Here is a 15265-nt window from a genome sequence, read left to right as displayed (position 1 = left end):
AGTCTGTGTGTGTGTGTATGTGTACGTATGGGCATATGTGCTTTCTGAGTCTGTGTGTGCATGTATGTGTGTGTACGTACAGGCATATGTGCTTGCTGAGTGTCTGGGGTAACTTCATTTCTGGTGACATTCTGCTTTCAACTTCCAGCTCTGTTTCTGCTCAGAGAGACTTCTGAGTGCATCAACTTGAAAGATGAGCACCGGTTTAAAACTGTACACTTCCTGTCACATGCTAAGCTCAACGTGGAGACAACCCCAGCAGCGAAAAGAAATAAAGAAACTTAAACAAGGTAGCAGCGCCATTTCACTTCGGTTCCCACCACCAGTGAGGGGACTCCTGCAGGGTCCATAGAGAGCTACACTCTCTGTAATCATGAGTTGTGGGAAGTTTCAAGATATTACTGAAATTTAGAGTTTAGGGATCACCTCTCCTTTGAAAGGGCTCAAGTTGGCTAGCAAGAGGACCTCTGTAGGCTCTCTCACTGATCTGTCAAACTCCCAGTGAACACTAAGTAACACCAGAGAATCTGTGAAAACACTAGCCATTAGCCACCAAATGGGAAAACATAGTACTCTGATAGTCAGCCCCTGAGACAAGGAGGATGTGCCCAACTCAGACTTCTGCCACAATCATTACGAGCTGGCACGGGTGGCCACAAGGCATAGACCCCATGGCTAGGCTCTAAGAGAATAGCTCTTCTTTTGGAAAGATGGGGCTTCTTTATCATGTTCCATCTGTTCCACTGACATACCCAGGTTCAGAAAAATTCTCAACCAAGTGTTTCTGAAAACTACAAATTTATCATCCTTATAAAATGTCATCCGGGCTCATGAAGTCACCGTTAAGCCCAGACCCAAGGAAACTCAGAGGTGTGGGGTTCCCTGAAAATGGCCCTGTTAGAAGCCAGGCCCAGTACCTACCATTTAAGAAGTCTCGCTGTGTTTCTAAGACTTGATTGATGTCCTGCACCCAGGCCTGCTGGATGTCCGCATTGGCGGCTTGCAGAATGACCCTCTCAGAAGTCTCTCTATTCATGAGCGCAAACTTACAGGGGTCATTGTCCACGTTCTCCTCCAGGACCAAGTAATTCATCTGGAAGAAACCAAGTTGAATCTTTTCATATTTAAGTGGTTTAAAAAAAAAAAAATCAACAACATACTACAGTTCCTCCAAGTTTTTATTTCAGGAGATATTCCCAAAATTTTGTCCTGGGTCTAATAGCTAAATCCTTTGGTTTCTGACTCTGAGTGAATGACATGATCCTGGAGAACCTGCCGGATCTGTAGGACCTGCTCTCAGCCTGTCTCTTTCTCTCAAAATATTTAATCTTCACACCCACAGCTTCTTTGGCTGAAAGACTGTCAACGTTCTGAATCCATACTCACTCCAGGTCTCTGTCTTTGGGAAGCAGCTCCCAGGACTGGCTCTTCCCTGCCCTCGGTCATCCCCACTGGGAGCCTTACCTTGATGCTTCTTTTGAACATGTAGCCCGGGGTGAGTGATCCCTTCCTTAGCAGTTCGCTGAAGATGACGATTTGCTCAAAGAGGAACACGCGCCTCTCCTTGGTCCGGGACTGCATGCCTGCGTCCAGCTCAATCACATAGAACGTGTCCTGCTGCAGCAGCTTCCCCTGCGCGGTCAGGGTGCCCTGATGGAAGCAAGTGCTGGGGTGAAGGAAGTGAAAAACGGGGAGGGGGCCACAGCCCTCTGGGCCTACAAGACTGGCCCCCCTGAGGACACAGATAGCAGACCTGACACTAAAAGCCTCAGGACACTAGTAAGAGACTGAATTAGGACCCATCCATTCAGATGGGGCAGACACAGAGCCCTGGGGGGGGGGGAGGGGGAGGGAAAGAAGGCTAGGAAACCACTAGGAAAGAAGCAGCTCTAAGAAAATGCCAGAAGGGAGGAAGATAAAATCATTAGCTAGAAAGATGTTCAGGAATTATCCTGGCTCTTCTTATTTTTTATTAAAAGGACAACAGAAAGTGGGTGACACCTGTAGCCTTTCTGTCCTCAAAGCTCTGAGAAATGTTGTCTGCTTGGCTCCCTTGCAGCATGGGCCAAGGACCTCGGGTACTCTTATGGTCATGAACCTAGAACCAACCTGTGGCCAAGGGAAGTGATGTAGGCAGGAATGCAAGTAATCTAATGAGTTGGGCTCCTCTCATCTCCTTCTATTATTTGAGGATGGAGTCTTAGTTAGAATTAGTCTAATTCTGAAGTCTTAGTCTCCTGCGACCGATCAACAGGTACAGCTGGAGTACCATATACAGGTGTCCATGTTTTACAAGCTGGTAGATATTTTTCTGGGTCTTGAGATCCTTCTTAAAATGCTTTGAGCTAGCAGGCCACTTGCCAGCCTACATAGGGGGAGCCTATTTGGTTTGATTTTCAGAGACATCTTCACATCTTCAAAGGGAATGAGGTCCAACCCAGCAGGTCTTCACAGATGCGATCGGAGAGCCTTGCTTTCCCTACTGTTCTGCAGCAAGAACACGCTGACACCTGATATCTGATAGCTAGAGGGCCTCCTCTGAACCATACTCTCTCAGGTGATGACTTTTGCCCTTTAGTAAAAATGTGGGCCATTCTCTGCACATGATGCCTTATTCCAAACAGTACCCAGCACAGGGGTCATTTTTCTTTTCTATTCCCGAGAAACACCTGCCCTCTGCTTGGATCATGGCTCCTTACTGTCAAGGTCACCAGCCAAACAGGCTTATCTTTACCCTGGTCCAAAGTTAATATTAAGCCAGTGACCAGCTAGCCAGGAAAGCTCTAAAAGCTCTATTAACATTACGTAAGAGCCTGACCCATGAATTATAACCCTGCCAATGCTGAAGGGAAGGCTAGAGGATTTATAAGAGAGAGAATCTAAGTGAGGAGGCAAACTTCTCCCAGGCCCAAAGCCCTGGACTTCAGAAGGGACAGAGGATGTTCATGGTCCTTCTTAATTAGCTGAAGGAATGCAAAGCAGATTCTCTGAGACTTGATAGAAAAAGGAGATGGTGGTGCTTGATTGAAAAGAGAAGATAATTTTGCAGTCTGTGTCTGGCCTTCTGTGTACACACGTGTGCATGCACAACGCAGTTCCTGCGGAGTCTAACACGCGTTAGCACAGTCAGATGCTGATTTCCTGTCAGGGGCCAGTGCCTCCAAAGACCCAGAGAAAGTCAAGCCAGACTCCTCCTCAGAAACTTGTGGACATCAAGGCTTAAGAGCAAAAGGAATTACTTGGTTTGTTCAGAATAGCTTCAGACCTAACATAGCCCCAAGGGAAAAAGTGTAAAACTTCATCCAGTATGACTAGTGAAAAGCTGTAAGAACTGAGTATAGGGGCACCTGGGTGGCTCAGTCGTTAAGCATCTGCCTTCAGCTCAGGTCATGATCCCAGGGTCCTGGGATCGAGCCCCACATCGGGCTCCCTGCTCAGCTGGAAGGCTGCTTCTCATTCTCCCACTCCCCCTGCTTGTGTGCCCTCTCTCGCTGTCTCTCTCTCTGTCAAATAAATAAATAAAATCTTTAAAAAAAAGGAACTCAGGGTATATTTCTGCTGCAAACCCCTGCTTGCTCTAATGCCTCAGGTCTACCACAGAGAACCGGGAATCTATGAAAAATAAACAGTAAAGAAAAACCTCCACATAGTTCCTGGTCACAGGAACAAAGCAGTGGCAGACAGGGACACCAGGAAGGGCTGGGAGGGCAAGGAGGACAAGAGAATTGGGCTCAAGAACATTATGAATCCAACTCAGTAACCCAAACCTGAATGTAGCATCTCCTAAATTTACTTATAGACCACTCTGCCTTATTTCTATTCTATTCTTTCTATTCTATTCTATTCTATTCTATTCTATTCTATTCTATCCTAATTTAGCCGGGGGGGGTGGGGGGGAACACTATTATTTCTTTATTATCTCAACTTCTAGGAACCCCTTTTCTCTAGAAAGAAATAATAAAATCTTAGGTTGCAGAATTACCAGGAAACAGGATGAGAAGATCCACATCTTTCTCTAAGGGGTTCAACAATTATTAAATGCCAGTCAATAATTGTGTCAGTTCCAATTTTATCATATTAATATCCAAAACAGATTATATGTACTTAGCATATGAGGTTTGGATATGAACTAATGGCAGCCACTTATCAAGATTATGGTAGGAAAGTCCATTTTTTCTTCAAAGGTTCACTGTTATGAGTTGAATTGCTCCACCTCCACCCCCTTCATATGTTGAAGTCCTGACCCCAGGTATCTCAGAATGTGACCATATTGGAAGACATGATCTTTACAGAGAGAATCAAGTTAAAGTGAGGTCATTAGGGTGAGCTCTACTTGAACATGACTGGTGTCCTCATAAAAAGGGGAAATTTGGACATAGAAAAATGTACAGAGGGAAGACAGTGTGAAGACACAGGAAGAATGCCATGTGAACATGACGACGGCCATTTACAGGCCAAGGAGACAGGATTGAACAGATCTGTCCCTCACAGCCCTCAGGAGAAACCATCACTGCCTATACCTTGATCTCGGACTCCTAGCCTCTGGAAAAGTGAGATGATAAATTCTGTTGTTTAAGCCACCCAGTCTGTGGGACTTGTTATGGCAGCCCTAGCAAACTAGTTATTCAATGAAGCCAAAATTCTGGGGACATCTAGCTGTTTCTCCTAAGACTTGATTCTCTTTTTCAAAGAATAGAAATATGCACACGTTTTAAAGCTTTAAATGTTCATTTAACTAAAAAGCCAGCCATTATGTAGACCTAGAACCACTCTCTCAAAAAAAAAAAAAAGAAAAAGAAAAAGAAAAAGAAAAAGTGTTCCATTTTCCCTCTGGTGCTACTTCCATCCCCTAGTCCCACTCTCCCTCACATTCCCCGCACTCACGTCCCAAGCAAGAAAGCAAAGCAAAGAGGTCACTGCCAGGTCCACAGTTATAAGGAATTTTGGGTCTTTCCAACCCCCTTGGAATTGTGACTCCAGTTTGGTGGACTGCTCTGTAGCTTCCTCTGACTGCCCTATTACTGGACATCCTAAATAGATACATCTTCTGGGCCCACGAGCCAGAGGGGCCTGGCATGAAGGCACAGATGGTGAGTGGAGGCGGCAGAGGAGGTGGGCACAGGGCTTCAAAGGGAAGCTGCCTCATTGCCCCAGCTCCTGCTGTCCAGAAGAGAGAGGGCTTGGAAGCATTCCTTAAGGGCTCACCTCAAAGCCCTGCAGGCGTCCCAGATTCATCATGTCATTGCAGCGTTTTGGAACAAGGCACATTAACTCCACGGCTTTCTGCGGGAGAGAACAATAGCAGCTCAGGAGCAGGATGAGCACTCGGGCAGGAAGCTTAGGGCAATTCTGTGCTGGAAGACAGGGACCTCCTAGGGGTTCCCTGATTCTAGGAAAGGACACTGGTAGAGCAGTATGGAGCTCACTCCTAGAGCAGTATGGGATTTTCTGTTGGGGTGTTGGTCCTCAGTGCAGGGCCCCATGTGAATCAGTGACCACATGTGGGGAGGCTACCCAGCCAGCCTTTTCCTCCTTCCCACTTTTATTTAGCAATTCTCTTTCCTTCTCGTATTTTCTTTCTTCTCTCTGTTGCTTCTTGGCTGCCTAAGCAACAGCTTAGCCTGGCTTGTGAAACACTATACGTTTTAACCTAAAATAACCTGCCAGAATGGTCTGTAACCTCTCCGGCTTATAATAATCCCCATGGTGACATTGTCTCAAAGGACTTCACTTAGGGAGTAATCCTCAGGGGTAGGGGAGGGAGTGAAAACAGGGTATTTTATGTGTTGAACTCAAATGGTACCTGGATTCATGGATGAAACTGCACACTGAAACACTGAATCTCTGAAGGATGTTAGAGGACTCAAATACCCGCCCCCCCTTCCCACCATGTCACTGGAGCCACATGGAGAACACGAGTGGGGCGAAACTCTGGTCTGTCCCAGGACAGAATTCTCGGGTTATAGAAAAACACTCAGTGTTCATTACTATTTGCCATTCCCCATCCTGTCGAGCAGCTGCTTGCAAGGGGCTCTCACTGAGAGGACTCTGCCTGGACCCTTGGTCCTCGAGAGCCAGTTCTTCTCCCTTAGAGACACACATCTAACGCTGTCGCCGAGAACAGCCAGTGTTGCAAGCAGAAGACTCACCTCGATATCGGAACACTCCAAACCAGCCTTCTCACTGTATCTCAGGAAGTCCTAGCAAGTGGGGGGAGCGGGGGAGGGTGCAGGATGGTGACATCAGTTAGGAAAACAGAGCACTATTAAAAATCCAGCATCATAAAACCTACGATGACACCCAGACAACTTTCCTCCCCAACAGACACGGCAGTGCGTTGTAGAAGCTGAGATATGAACTTATGAGTCATATTGGAAACAACTGGAGAAAAACCCCCAAATACTCAAAGATTAAAAGCTGTGGGAAAAGCAAGGGGGGGGGGAGGGAGGGAAGAAGTGAGAGGGAGACTGTAAGCATGAAGAGAGGGGGGGTTATGTCCAGAAAGGCTGGGAGAAAGGAAAGCTCAATCTCTCTCTTCCATTTACCTCAAATTCTGTAAGACAAACCAAATTAAACCATTTTTAAAAAGTAAAATATGATCCAATTTTAGGTATTACTCATCTAAGCTTTCCAGGGCCTTGCCTTGGCTTTTCTTCCTCCTCGTGGTCACTCTGATTTTATGTTACTATTTTTTATTTTGTAAAGGTCCCGAGTCGGTGACAAAGAGAGTGCATTGAAAGAAAATGAACTAACCTCCAAACTTAAAGGCAGGAATGACATGCGTGCGATTTATTTGGGGGCAGAGCTGACACAAGTAACAGACAGGCAAGGTAACAGCCCACAGACGCCCCCCTGGTTCACGGGAAAGGTGTGGTGGAGACAGAGCCTCACGCTGACCTGCTCCCCAACTCGCAGCCTGAGAAGACCCTTCTCCGGCCCTGACTCAGGCTCACAGCTCTCTTACCTTGAGGAGCAACTGATATTTTGTGATTCTCTGAATGGGCTTGATAAGGAAGTCGCTAAGCGTCAGCCTTTGATTTATCTCCTGTTTCACCTCCTGGAACACGAGGGAGCTACGTTAGAAGAAAAAGGAGCCAAAGGACTGGGGTCCTGGGGATTAGGGGGCAAGGTGAGAAGGACAGGCCCTCACGTTTGCTACTGAAGCTTTAGAACCCTCAGGCCGGGGAGAGGGAGAGTTGCCCACGCAGCTGCTAACGTGTTAGGAACAACACGTAAGGGCCCCCTTCTGCAGGTCGGGCACTTTCCCACCCAGCGTCCTCTCACTCCGGCCCTGGGAGACCCGCCGGAGCGGGTATTCCGTTCCCTCTGCTGCTCCAGGGTCACGTCAGCAGGGCTTCTCCTAGATCTGCGAGCAGTCGGCTGAGGGCTCTTCCCGAGGCGCAGCCTTGCCTCTCTCTCCTCCCCCCCAGCAGCGCTTCCGGCCTGGGGCACAACAAACACTCGCAGGTGCTTGACGGAACCTCGGCAGCGGGAGCAGACAGCCTGACTGAGGAGCGGGGGGCGGGCCTGCGCGGGGGACGGTCCCGGAAAGGGGGCACCGAGCTCCTGAAGCGTGTCCCCGTCATTCCACACACGGGCCGCCGGGCCGCCTCGGCTCCAGCCATGGGAACTGAGCCAAGCCAGTGGCTCCCCGGAAGGGGTCCCAGCGCTGGGGGGGTGGGGGGTGGGGGGGGAGCTGTGGCTGGACGATGGCTGGCCTTTCGGACTGCGGCTGCCTCGGCCCGAGTTGCTTCCCCGCCCCCGTCTCAGCGAAGCCCGAGCAGCTTACTTCGAAGTAAGCGTCGTACTCGGCGACGATGTACTCGGAGCGCGGCTTGTTCTGGCAGTACCACACGTAGATGTGCAGCTTCCGCTCCTGCAGAGGCAGACGGCGGGCGCTCAGGCGGCCGCCCCCCGCCCGCGGGCCCCGCCTCAGAGCACCACGGCCCCCACGCCCCGCGCTCTGGGGACACCGGCAGTTAAATACCACCGACGCAAGAGGACACGCAGTAGGCAACAGCCCATCTCACCAAAAAAAAAAAAAAAAAAAAAAAGCCCTCAGAGAGGGGCGAGAAGGCAGGCAAGTGGCGAGAAGAGCGGGAGAGAGGAGGAATTTTCGAAGGCATGCGGGGAGGGGCGCGGTGCAGAGGCTGCAGGGAAGCACTCACGTGTTTAATAAAGAGCTGGGCCAGTCTGTCTTGCTCCTGGATACATTTTTCCAGTTCAGCCAGGAAAAAACTAAAAGGAGGGAGGGGGATAAGGGAAGGAAGCCACCTCCTTCAGAACAGTATTATTTCTCTGTGAGGAGATAAATGACACCAGACTCTCCCCCAACCCTACCCCTAAGGTCAGCTGCAGGGGGAGGATAGGAGGGTCTTGGATTCGCAGGATGCCCTGTCCTCAGGACAACGTGGCACTTACTCCTTATGCCAGTCGTAAATCTGGTGAATATTTCCAAACACGATTTTATCCTTCCCTCGCATGTCCTCAGGGACACCCTTTTCTTCTATTCTCTTCATGAAGCCCTGTAGAGCAGAGGCAGGGGTCAGCGGGGCATTTTCAGGAGAAAGCTTTCTTGCCAAGCCCCATGTACCGCAGCCCCCCCGTGTAAATGCCCCCTCTCTGCAGGAGTCTGAGGGCAAGCTCTTCTGTGGTTTCTCGGTGTCCAGCCAGGACTTCACCCCATGCAGAGTGACAGACACAACTCTGATGAAGTTCTAGGTCCCTTTCTTTGTCTCCAGCCCCCTTAAGAGAAAGTCTTTTTCATCCAAGAATCTAAATGCCCCTAAAGTAAATCCCTAAGAAGAGCGCTGTTTTATTTACCACCAAGTTGACTCTTAACTGTGGACTTGTCAGTCTTGTCTTATGGGTGGATTTTTCTTTGTCTGTCCTCTTGGTAGCCATAACATTCTTCTTAAAATCTAAGGAGACTCTAAGCCCCAAGGTTTCACTAGGAGTGCCCTGCTTGTGCCCATGGTGACTCATAGCTCTGAAGAATATATGTCCATATGGTTAAACGCCAAGGAAGAGCTCTTGAGAGAGTAACTGGTCACCTAAAACAAGGTGAAAGGACTCAGCTTTAACCAAGAGGCTCCCCCAGATGCTGCAACATTTGGGACCCCATCTCCCTCTGAATCTCTCATGATATTTCAAGGAGAAAAGAAAAAAAAACCTACATATTTCATTTGATCTATTGTCATTTTTAGTTTCATTTCTGCAAATACACAGAAGTATTTGCACATAACCCACAAGTTAAAAACACCTGGGCCCAGATAGGGTCCAACATGCCTCTGGTTAGGTGACTGCAGACCCACCTTGAGCTACATACTCACCTCCACCACAATCCCCAGATCCTTGACATAGTCCTTTTCTGTCTGTACCAGCTCATTCAGGACAAACCTGAGCAGGAGATTAAGAACAATGAGGGTTCCTCTTCATTGTAAAGCAAGAAATCTTCACACTTAAGTTGACAGGAAAGTTACTTTGGCACTTTTATGACAAGACATTTTGGCAAAACTGAGTTATGAAAGCTTTGAGGCCAAGGGCTCACCATGAGATTTTCTTCCTCCATTTCCAACTCCATTCTGTGATTACCAAGAGGAGAAAGACATTTGCTTGATAACCAACCTTTGAGGCCTCAGAGACACCAACATCAAGTGAGGCCTTTGAGATACAGAAGCTACAATTATTCCGATAGGTGTCCCTGGTAACCGGCCTGCAAAAGCCCCAGTCAGAGCCAGAAAGGTTGACTGCAGACACCCCATAATCACAACTTTCAATGCAGCAGCCTCCCCTCTCCCCCACAGATGTGGGGTGTACAAGAACCCTTGCTTTCTTAGTTTCTTTCTTGTTAATGATTTCCTCCTCTCGGAGCATTTGCTTTGTGCCAGCGCTTCATCTGGAATTTCTCATGCTTATATCAAGGGAGGCAGTGTAAGCCCTGTTTTCTATAGAGGAAGATACTGAGGTTGTGTTGCCCATGATGACAAAGTCCGTAGCAGAGTTGGGATCTGAACCTATTGTACCAGAGTCCAAAGACTCTGCTCTTTCACTGTTGCCTGCTGCCTGGCAAACTACTCAGACTGGCTCACTGGGGTCCCTGAGACCTCAAAACCAAGCATTTCTCTTTCTTTCTGTCCAGAGAGTAAAGAGCTGGACATAAAACACTCAGGGCTGTGCACGGGAGCAGGCTAGGTGCCGTGCGGCTTACTGGAGTCTGACTCCTACTAGCTTTTTTGCCTGGAACCACACAACTGCATTTTTGGCCCAAGTGGCAGAAGGGATAGAGTTCTGGGATGTCCAAAGCGGACCCCAGCATAAGGGCTGTAACTGTTCTGAACCCAGGAAGCAATTCATCTGAAATTCTTGATCTATACGGCACGAGAAGCCAACAAATCCCCGGATCTGGGCCTCAGGGTGATGGGGAGAAAGCAAAAAGGAACACATGCTTCTTTATCAGCATGTCCAGTACTTCCAACCAGTTTCCTCTCTCCAATATACACAATCCACAATCATGTGTTATAGGCCACAGGAAGGAACTGGCAAGGCCAAATAAAAGCATTTAAATATATCTTTAGCATGGCCCACGTTACTACTTGGAGGAAAGTGGCAGAAACCCACAGGAAAGTGGGAGTGGGAATTGGGGGCTGGGAGGGCCCTTTGGAGATGAAGTCCAGCTCCCTGTCTCTAGGCGATATTTTTATCCTATGGTATCTGCTGACAGATTGAGGGCTGTCCTGGGCTTTCCAGCCTCTAGGGAAGGGGACTGATTAGACAAGGTGCTGCTAGTGGGCCTGGCATCATTTCCCTTGAAGGCCTGATGAAATACTTGGGGAGATCATGGCACATTAATAGACATTCTGAAAACGTCCATAAAAGATTTAAGTTACATGCAGCACAAGACAGTACATGATTAATTGCCAAATAAATTGAACTGATAATAAAGCATTTTAACAAATGTTCGGTTCTTATTAGTAAAGGTTATTTACAAGGTAAATGTTATTCTTTGGTCCAATTAAACTTCTTCCAGCTATGGGTCAGACCTATTTCTAACTTCTGTGTTTCACAATGGTGGGGAATGGCTGGTCTTGCACAGGAAATCTCTTAGAAGCTTTGTATTGGCTGTTCCCTCAGCCAAGAACCCTTTCCCTCCATGGCTAATGGCCGTGGCTAATGGCTTATTCCTTACCTGCTTCTAGTCTTTGTGCAAATGTCAGAACCATTTAAAACTGCAACACAGGCTCAACTATACTCCAAATCTCCCTTACTATTTTTTCTTTTTCCAGCTTCTAACATATTTACTAATTTATTTTTATTTTGTTTACTGTATAATTTCTCCCTTTACAGTGTACACTTGCCATGAGAGCAAGGACTTATCTTTTGTTGTCATTGCTTGTTTTACTCACTGATATATCCCATACCTTGGTGCAGAATAGGTGTTCAACACCTATTGTTCAATCAATGAGGCGCTAAAACTGGAAAACAATCAAGCCCACTCTCAGCTTTTTTCTTGTCCTGGACAAATAACTTTGTTTTCATCTTTTCTTCAGGGAGCTCTCATTTAACCCTTTGATGTCTGGACTGAGTCTCCATTCTCTGTACCTCACCTCCCCCACGCCCCCCAACTCCCTGGCCTCTCGCCTCACACAGAGTTCACAATTAGACATGTATATATATCCTCTCTTTCATCATGGCCATAAGTTACAGCAAGAGCAATGAGACATTGGTAACAGCTGGATTTTCAGGATAGCTCAGGATGCAGAGAGCTGTGGGGTCATGCAAAAGAGTAAGAAGGAGGAGAATAAATGGGTAAAGAGAGCAAAAGAGGCAATAAACTTTTGTCTGTTGGAGCAAAATCAGACAACAGCATATCTGGAAGCAGGACAATAGCTTACATGACTGCTCATGGGCCTGTTCAACCAAAGTGACAAGAGCAGTGACAGGCTTGGCCAAGGACCACCTGCTACCCCAAAGGTCTCCTCCCTGATCTGAGTTTTGCTTGGCTTGACAAAGAACATCGGCTCCAATGCTGCCTCTTCTATGTAAAAACAACCCTGAGAAGCTAAAGAGAAGCAGCTTAGTACAAGTCCTAGAAAATGTCCATTTAGGGATGGTATTTTTCTACCTCTATTCCATTCTTGGGGTTCCCCTGAGTACCCATAAAGTTGAGGGGTAAGTTTGGAACTGAAGAGACACTTGCCCAGCTCCACTATGAGGTGACAGCCCTGCTCTGAGGCCAGGCCCTGGCTATGACGTTTCTACTTTTGTTTCCTGGGAGAGAAACTCATAAATGTTCACTTTGCCTGTTTCCAGGCAACAGAAGGGCCTGGCCTCACTGATTTTTGCTAATCCTCATATCTGTGACCAGGCTAAAGGAACGACGAGTCTGAGGGAGAAGGACAGACTCATTAGCAAAGGGACCAGTTCTCTGGGCTTTACAATCTCTCACACACCAGGCCACGTCCAAGGCTCATCAAGCTCTCCTTCCAACATGGAGTCAAACCCAAAACAGGAAAATTAAACTTTTGGAGGAATTGTGGTTTTGCATTAATGGTATCTGATATCTTCTTGATCATCTCAAATGACAGAAGACGGACTTGACATCAGGGTGGATAACTCAAACCTTGCATAAAATATGGATTTTTGTGAAATGGGCTGCAATGTGAATTTTACTTACCCCCAACTATTAAAAAAAATTGAAGACATTCTCTTGGAGCTAAGTCCACAAACAGATGCAAAATTAAACGATTAGAAAAGGAGTGGAGCTAGGCTCTGCCAGCTGGTACAACAGATGCCTCTCCTACATGTGACTTCCCTACATTCTGAGAAATGTTTCCTCGGGTGAAACTCTACCAGACCTTCTATCATGGATTCTCTAATATGGGACCACAATAATAGTCCCATAGTTCCTGCACTTTGTTGTTTTCCTTTTATCAGCATGTGTTATTTCTTTTTTAAGAGATTTATTTATTTATTTATTTGAGAGAGAGAGAGAGAGAGAGAGAGAGAGAGAGAATGCAGAGGCAGTGCGAAAGGGAGAAGCAGGCTTCCCTGCTAAGCAGGGAGGCTGATGCGGGGCTCGATCTCAGGACCCTGGGATCATGACCTGAGCTGAAGGCAGACGCTTAACGACTGAGCCACCCAGGTGCCCCAACATGTTTTAAATTTCTAGCAGACTTTGGTTATAACCACACTTTGTCAGTAATAGCTGCTATCTCCCAAGAGAATACTTCAGCCTAAAATTCTTAAAGTCAGTGCCATTGCAGTGCCTTGTTTATCAATGTACACTGTACAGATCTAGGTCACCTTTACTTAGAATGAATGATATCAGTGGAAATACAGTGTGGGGAACCCCTCTGTAATCCTCCCCAAACTTCCTCCAACCTTAACCCATTGTACACCTGTGCACTAGGGTAGAATCTGGAGAAATCACTTACATCCGGCCTCTCAGGGCCTTGGCTTTCTGTTCTTCTTCCAGGTTTCTAGGAGGTGTGGGTGGGGTCATCCCCTCATTCAGGCAGCCTACAGGGTCTTTCAAGCTTCCCCGGTATGAGCCTCCTTCTAGACTCTGAAAAGAGAAGAAAAACAGCCTTAGGGAAGTGTACATTGAAAAGTCATCTGGAGGCCCTTGTGTCCCCTCCAGCCTAGCAGCAGCCAACTTGGTAGACCAGTAGCCAAGGCAGTTCTCACCGAACATCAATCAAGTGCCAGAAAGCCAGGTACTCTCCTCTCCCTGCAGCAGACTGCCCAGAGCTGCCGCCTTCTCAGGCAATCAGGATGAACTTGCCGTCATGTGCTGCCAATTGCCCGACATAATGAAAATTGTCAAAGTGACTTGTATCTGGGTAAGAGCTACAGAGGTAAAGCTAATCATTGCAATTCTACGCTAATGAAGCAGTTAGAAAAGAAAATCAGTTGTGGGACCATCAAATGCCAATTGATAAGGGAAGGGTAGCGACAGGAGAGCTAGTTGGGTAAACTCCTGTTTGTTAAATCAGCTATACTTTTTTTCCCCAAGAGGCCAATGAGATGCAGACAGGAAGAGGTCAATAGATTTAGCCTTTCCTAAAAATATCTTTGCTAAGGTTATTTACCAAGGGTTTTCTTTCATTTATGAATCCCTTTAATTTCTTTTAGTTAAGGTGCTGCAGGATTGAGAAACAAGGTAAAGGTATTAATACAGTACTCTAGAAAGAGTTAAAGGCAAAGGATTCTAACCCCAAATCTGCTATCACTGGATGATCTTAAGTGAGACAGCTGCAATTATTCCATGCATGCTTCAGTTTTTTTCAATTTTCAAATCAGATCTCTCCTTTCTACAGATTTCTAAAGAATATACCGAGACAATAGTTGTATAATCCCTTGAAAAATTAAAAATATTCTACAATGATGAGCTCTCCCCCCCTTGAAGCTGTTAACAAGAAGGATATGTAAAAATGTAAAAAAAAAAAAATCTTAGCATTTTTACAGATGTCCTCAAAGAAAGATCACATAGCGACACTTAGCATTTCATTATGGAACATGGCAGAAGCAATGTGGATAAACCGTAAGCCTGGAGATCAAGGTCAAGGTGAGCGACTCTAAAACAAATATGGGAGTCTAATCCAAACTACCCACACAGAGGCCTATTTACAACAGCGGCTCAAAGGAAAGGCTTCACTATGGAAGTCTTTGAAAACATCAGCCTTAAGGTCAAAGTCACAAAGATCAAAAAGTATCCAAAAGGGTGGGAGAAACAAAAGGCTTCAGCATAGTGTTAAACAGCCTGCAGTCGGAGTATCTGTCTAAATTCTCGTAGCTGCTGTACTTCAAGATAGGACAAATAAAAGGAAAAGTCCAGGGGAATGAAACAAAAAGTAAATGAGGTGTCTGGTCATTCATTATATGAGAACAGGTGGTAGATAATTAAGATGTAAACCTGAGGGGCACCTGGGTGTCTCAGTAGGTTAAGCGTCCGACTCTTGGTTTTGGCTCAGGTCACGATCTCGGGGTTGTGGGATCATGCCCCACGTTGGGCTCCATGCTCAGCAGGGAGTCTGCTTGAGATTTCTCTCTCCCCCTCTCTCTCTGTCCCTCCCCCATTCTCTCTCAAAAATAAATGAATAAGGGGTGCCTGGGTGGCTCAGTCGGTTAAGCGTCTGCCTTCGGCTCAGATCATGATCCCAGGGTCCTGGGATCGAGTCCCACCACGGCTCCCTGCTCAGCGGGGAGCCTGCTTCTTCCTCTCCCTCTGCTGCTCCCCCTGCTTGTGCTCTCTCTCTCTCTC

The 15265-nt window shown here is 47.0% G+C and overlaps 1 protein-coding gene across 23 annotated transcripts in view; it reads right to left on the bottom strand.

Moving 5' to 3' along the window:
* Positions 1 to 15265, bottom strand: part of KALRN (kalirin RhoGEF kinase) — a 642588-nt gene that overhangs the window by 48917 nt on the left and 578406 nt on the right. For all 23 annotated transcript variants that reach the window (XM_078066810.1, XM_078066838.1, XM_078066842.1 and 20 more), the window contains 10 exons: positions 13437 to 13567; positions 9333 to 9399; positions 8422 to 8525; positions 8169 to 8238; positions 7790 to 7876; positions 6965 to 7057; positions 6150 to 6200; positions 5206 to 5283; positions 1465 to 1650; positions 922 to 1093 (listed from right to left, as the gene is read on the bottom strand). In XM_078066810.1, coding sequence (XP_077922936.1) covers positions 922 to 1093; positions 1465 to 1650; positions 5206 to 5283; positions 6150 to 6200; positions 6965 to 7057; positions 7790 to 7876; positions 8169 to 8238; positions 8422 to 8525; positions 9333 to 9399; positions 13437 to 13567 — 1039 coding nt within the window. The remainder of the gene's footprint in view (positions 1 to 921; positions 1094 to 1464; positions 1651 to 5205; positions 5284 to 6149; positions 6201 to 6964; positions 7058 to 7789; positions 7877 to 8168; positions 8239 to 8421; positions 8526 to 9332; positions 9400 to 13436; positions 13568 to 15265) is intronic.

The sequence above is a fragment of the Halichoerus grypus genome, chromosome 1, assembly GCF_964656455.1.
Source record: "Halichoerus grypus chromosome 1, mHalGry1.hap1.1, whole genome shotgun sequence".
In the NCBI taxonomy this organism is placed as follows: Eukaryota; Metazoa; Chordata; class Mammalia; order Carnivora; family Phocidae; genus Halichoerus; species Halichoerus grypus.
This window is presented reverse-complemented; position numbering and strand designations above follow the sequence as displayed.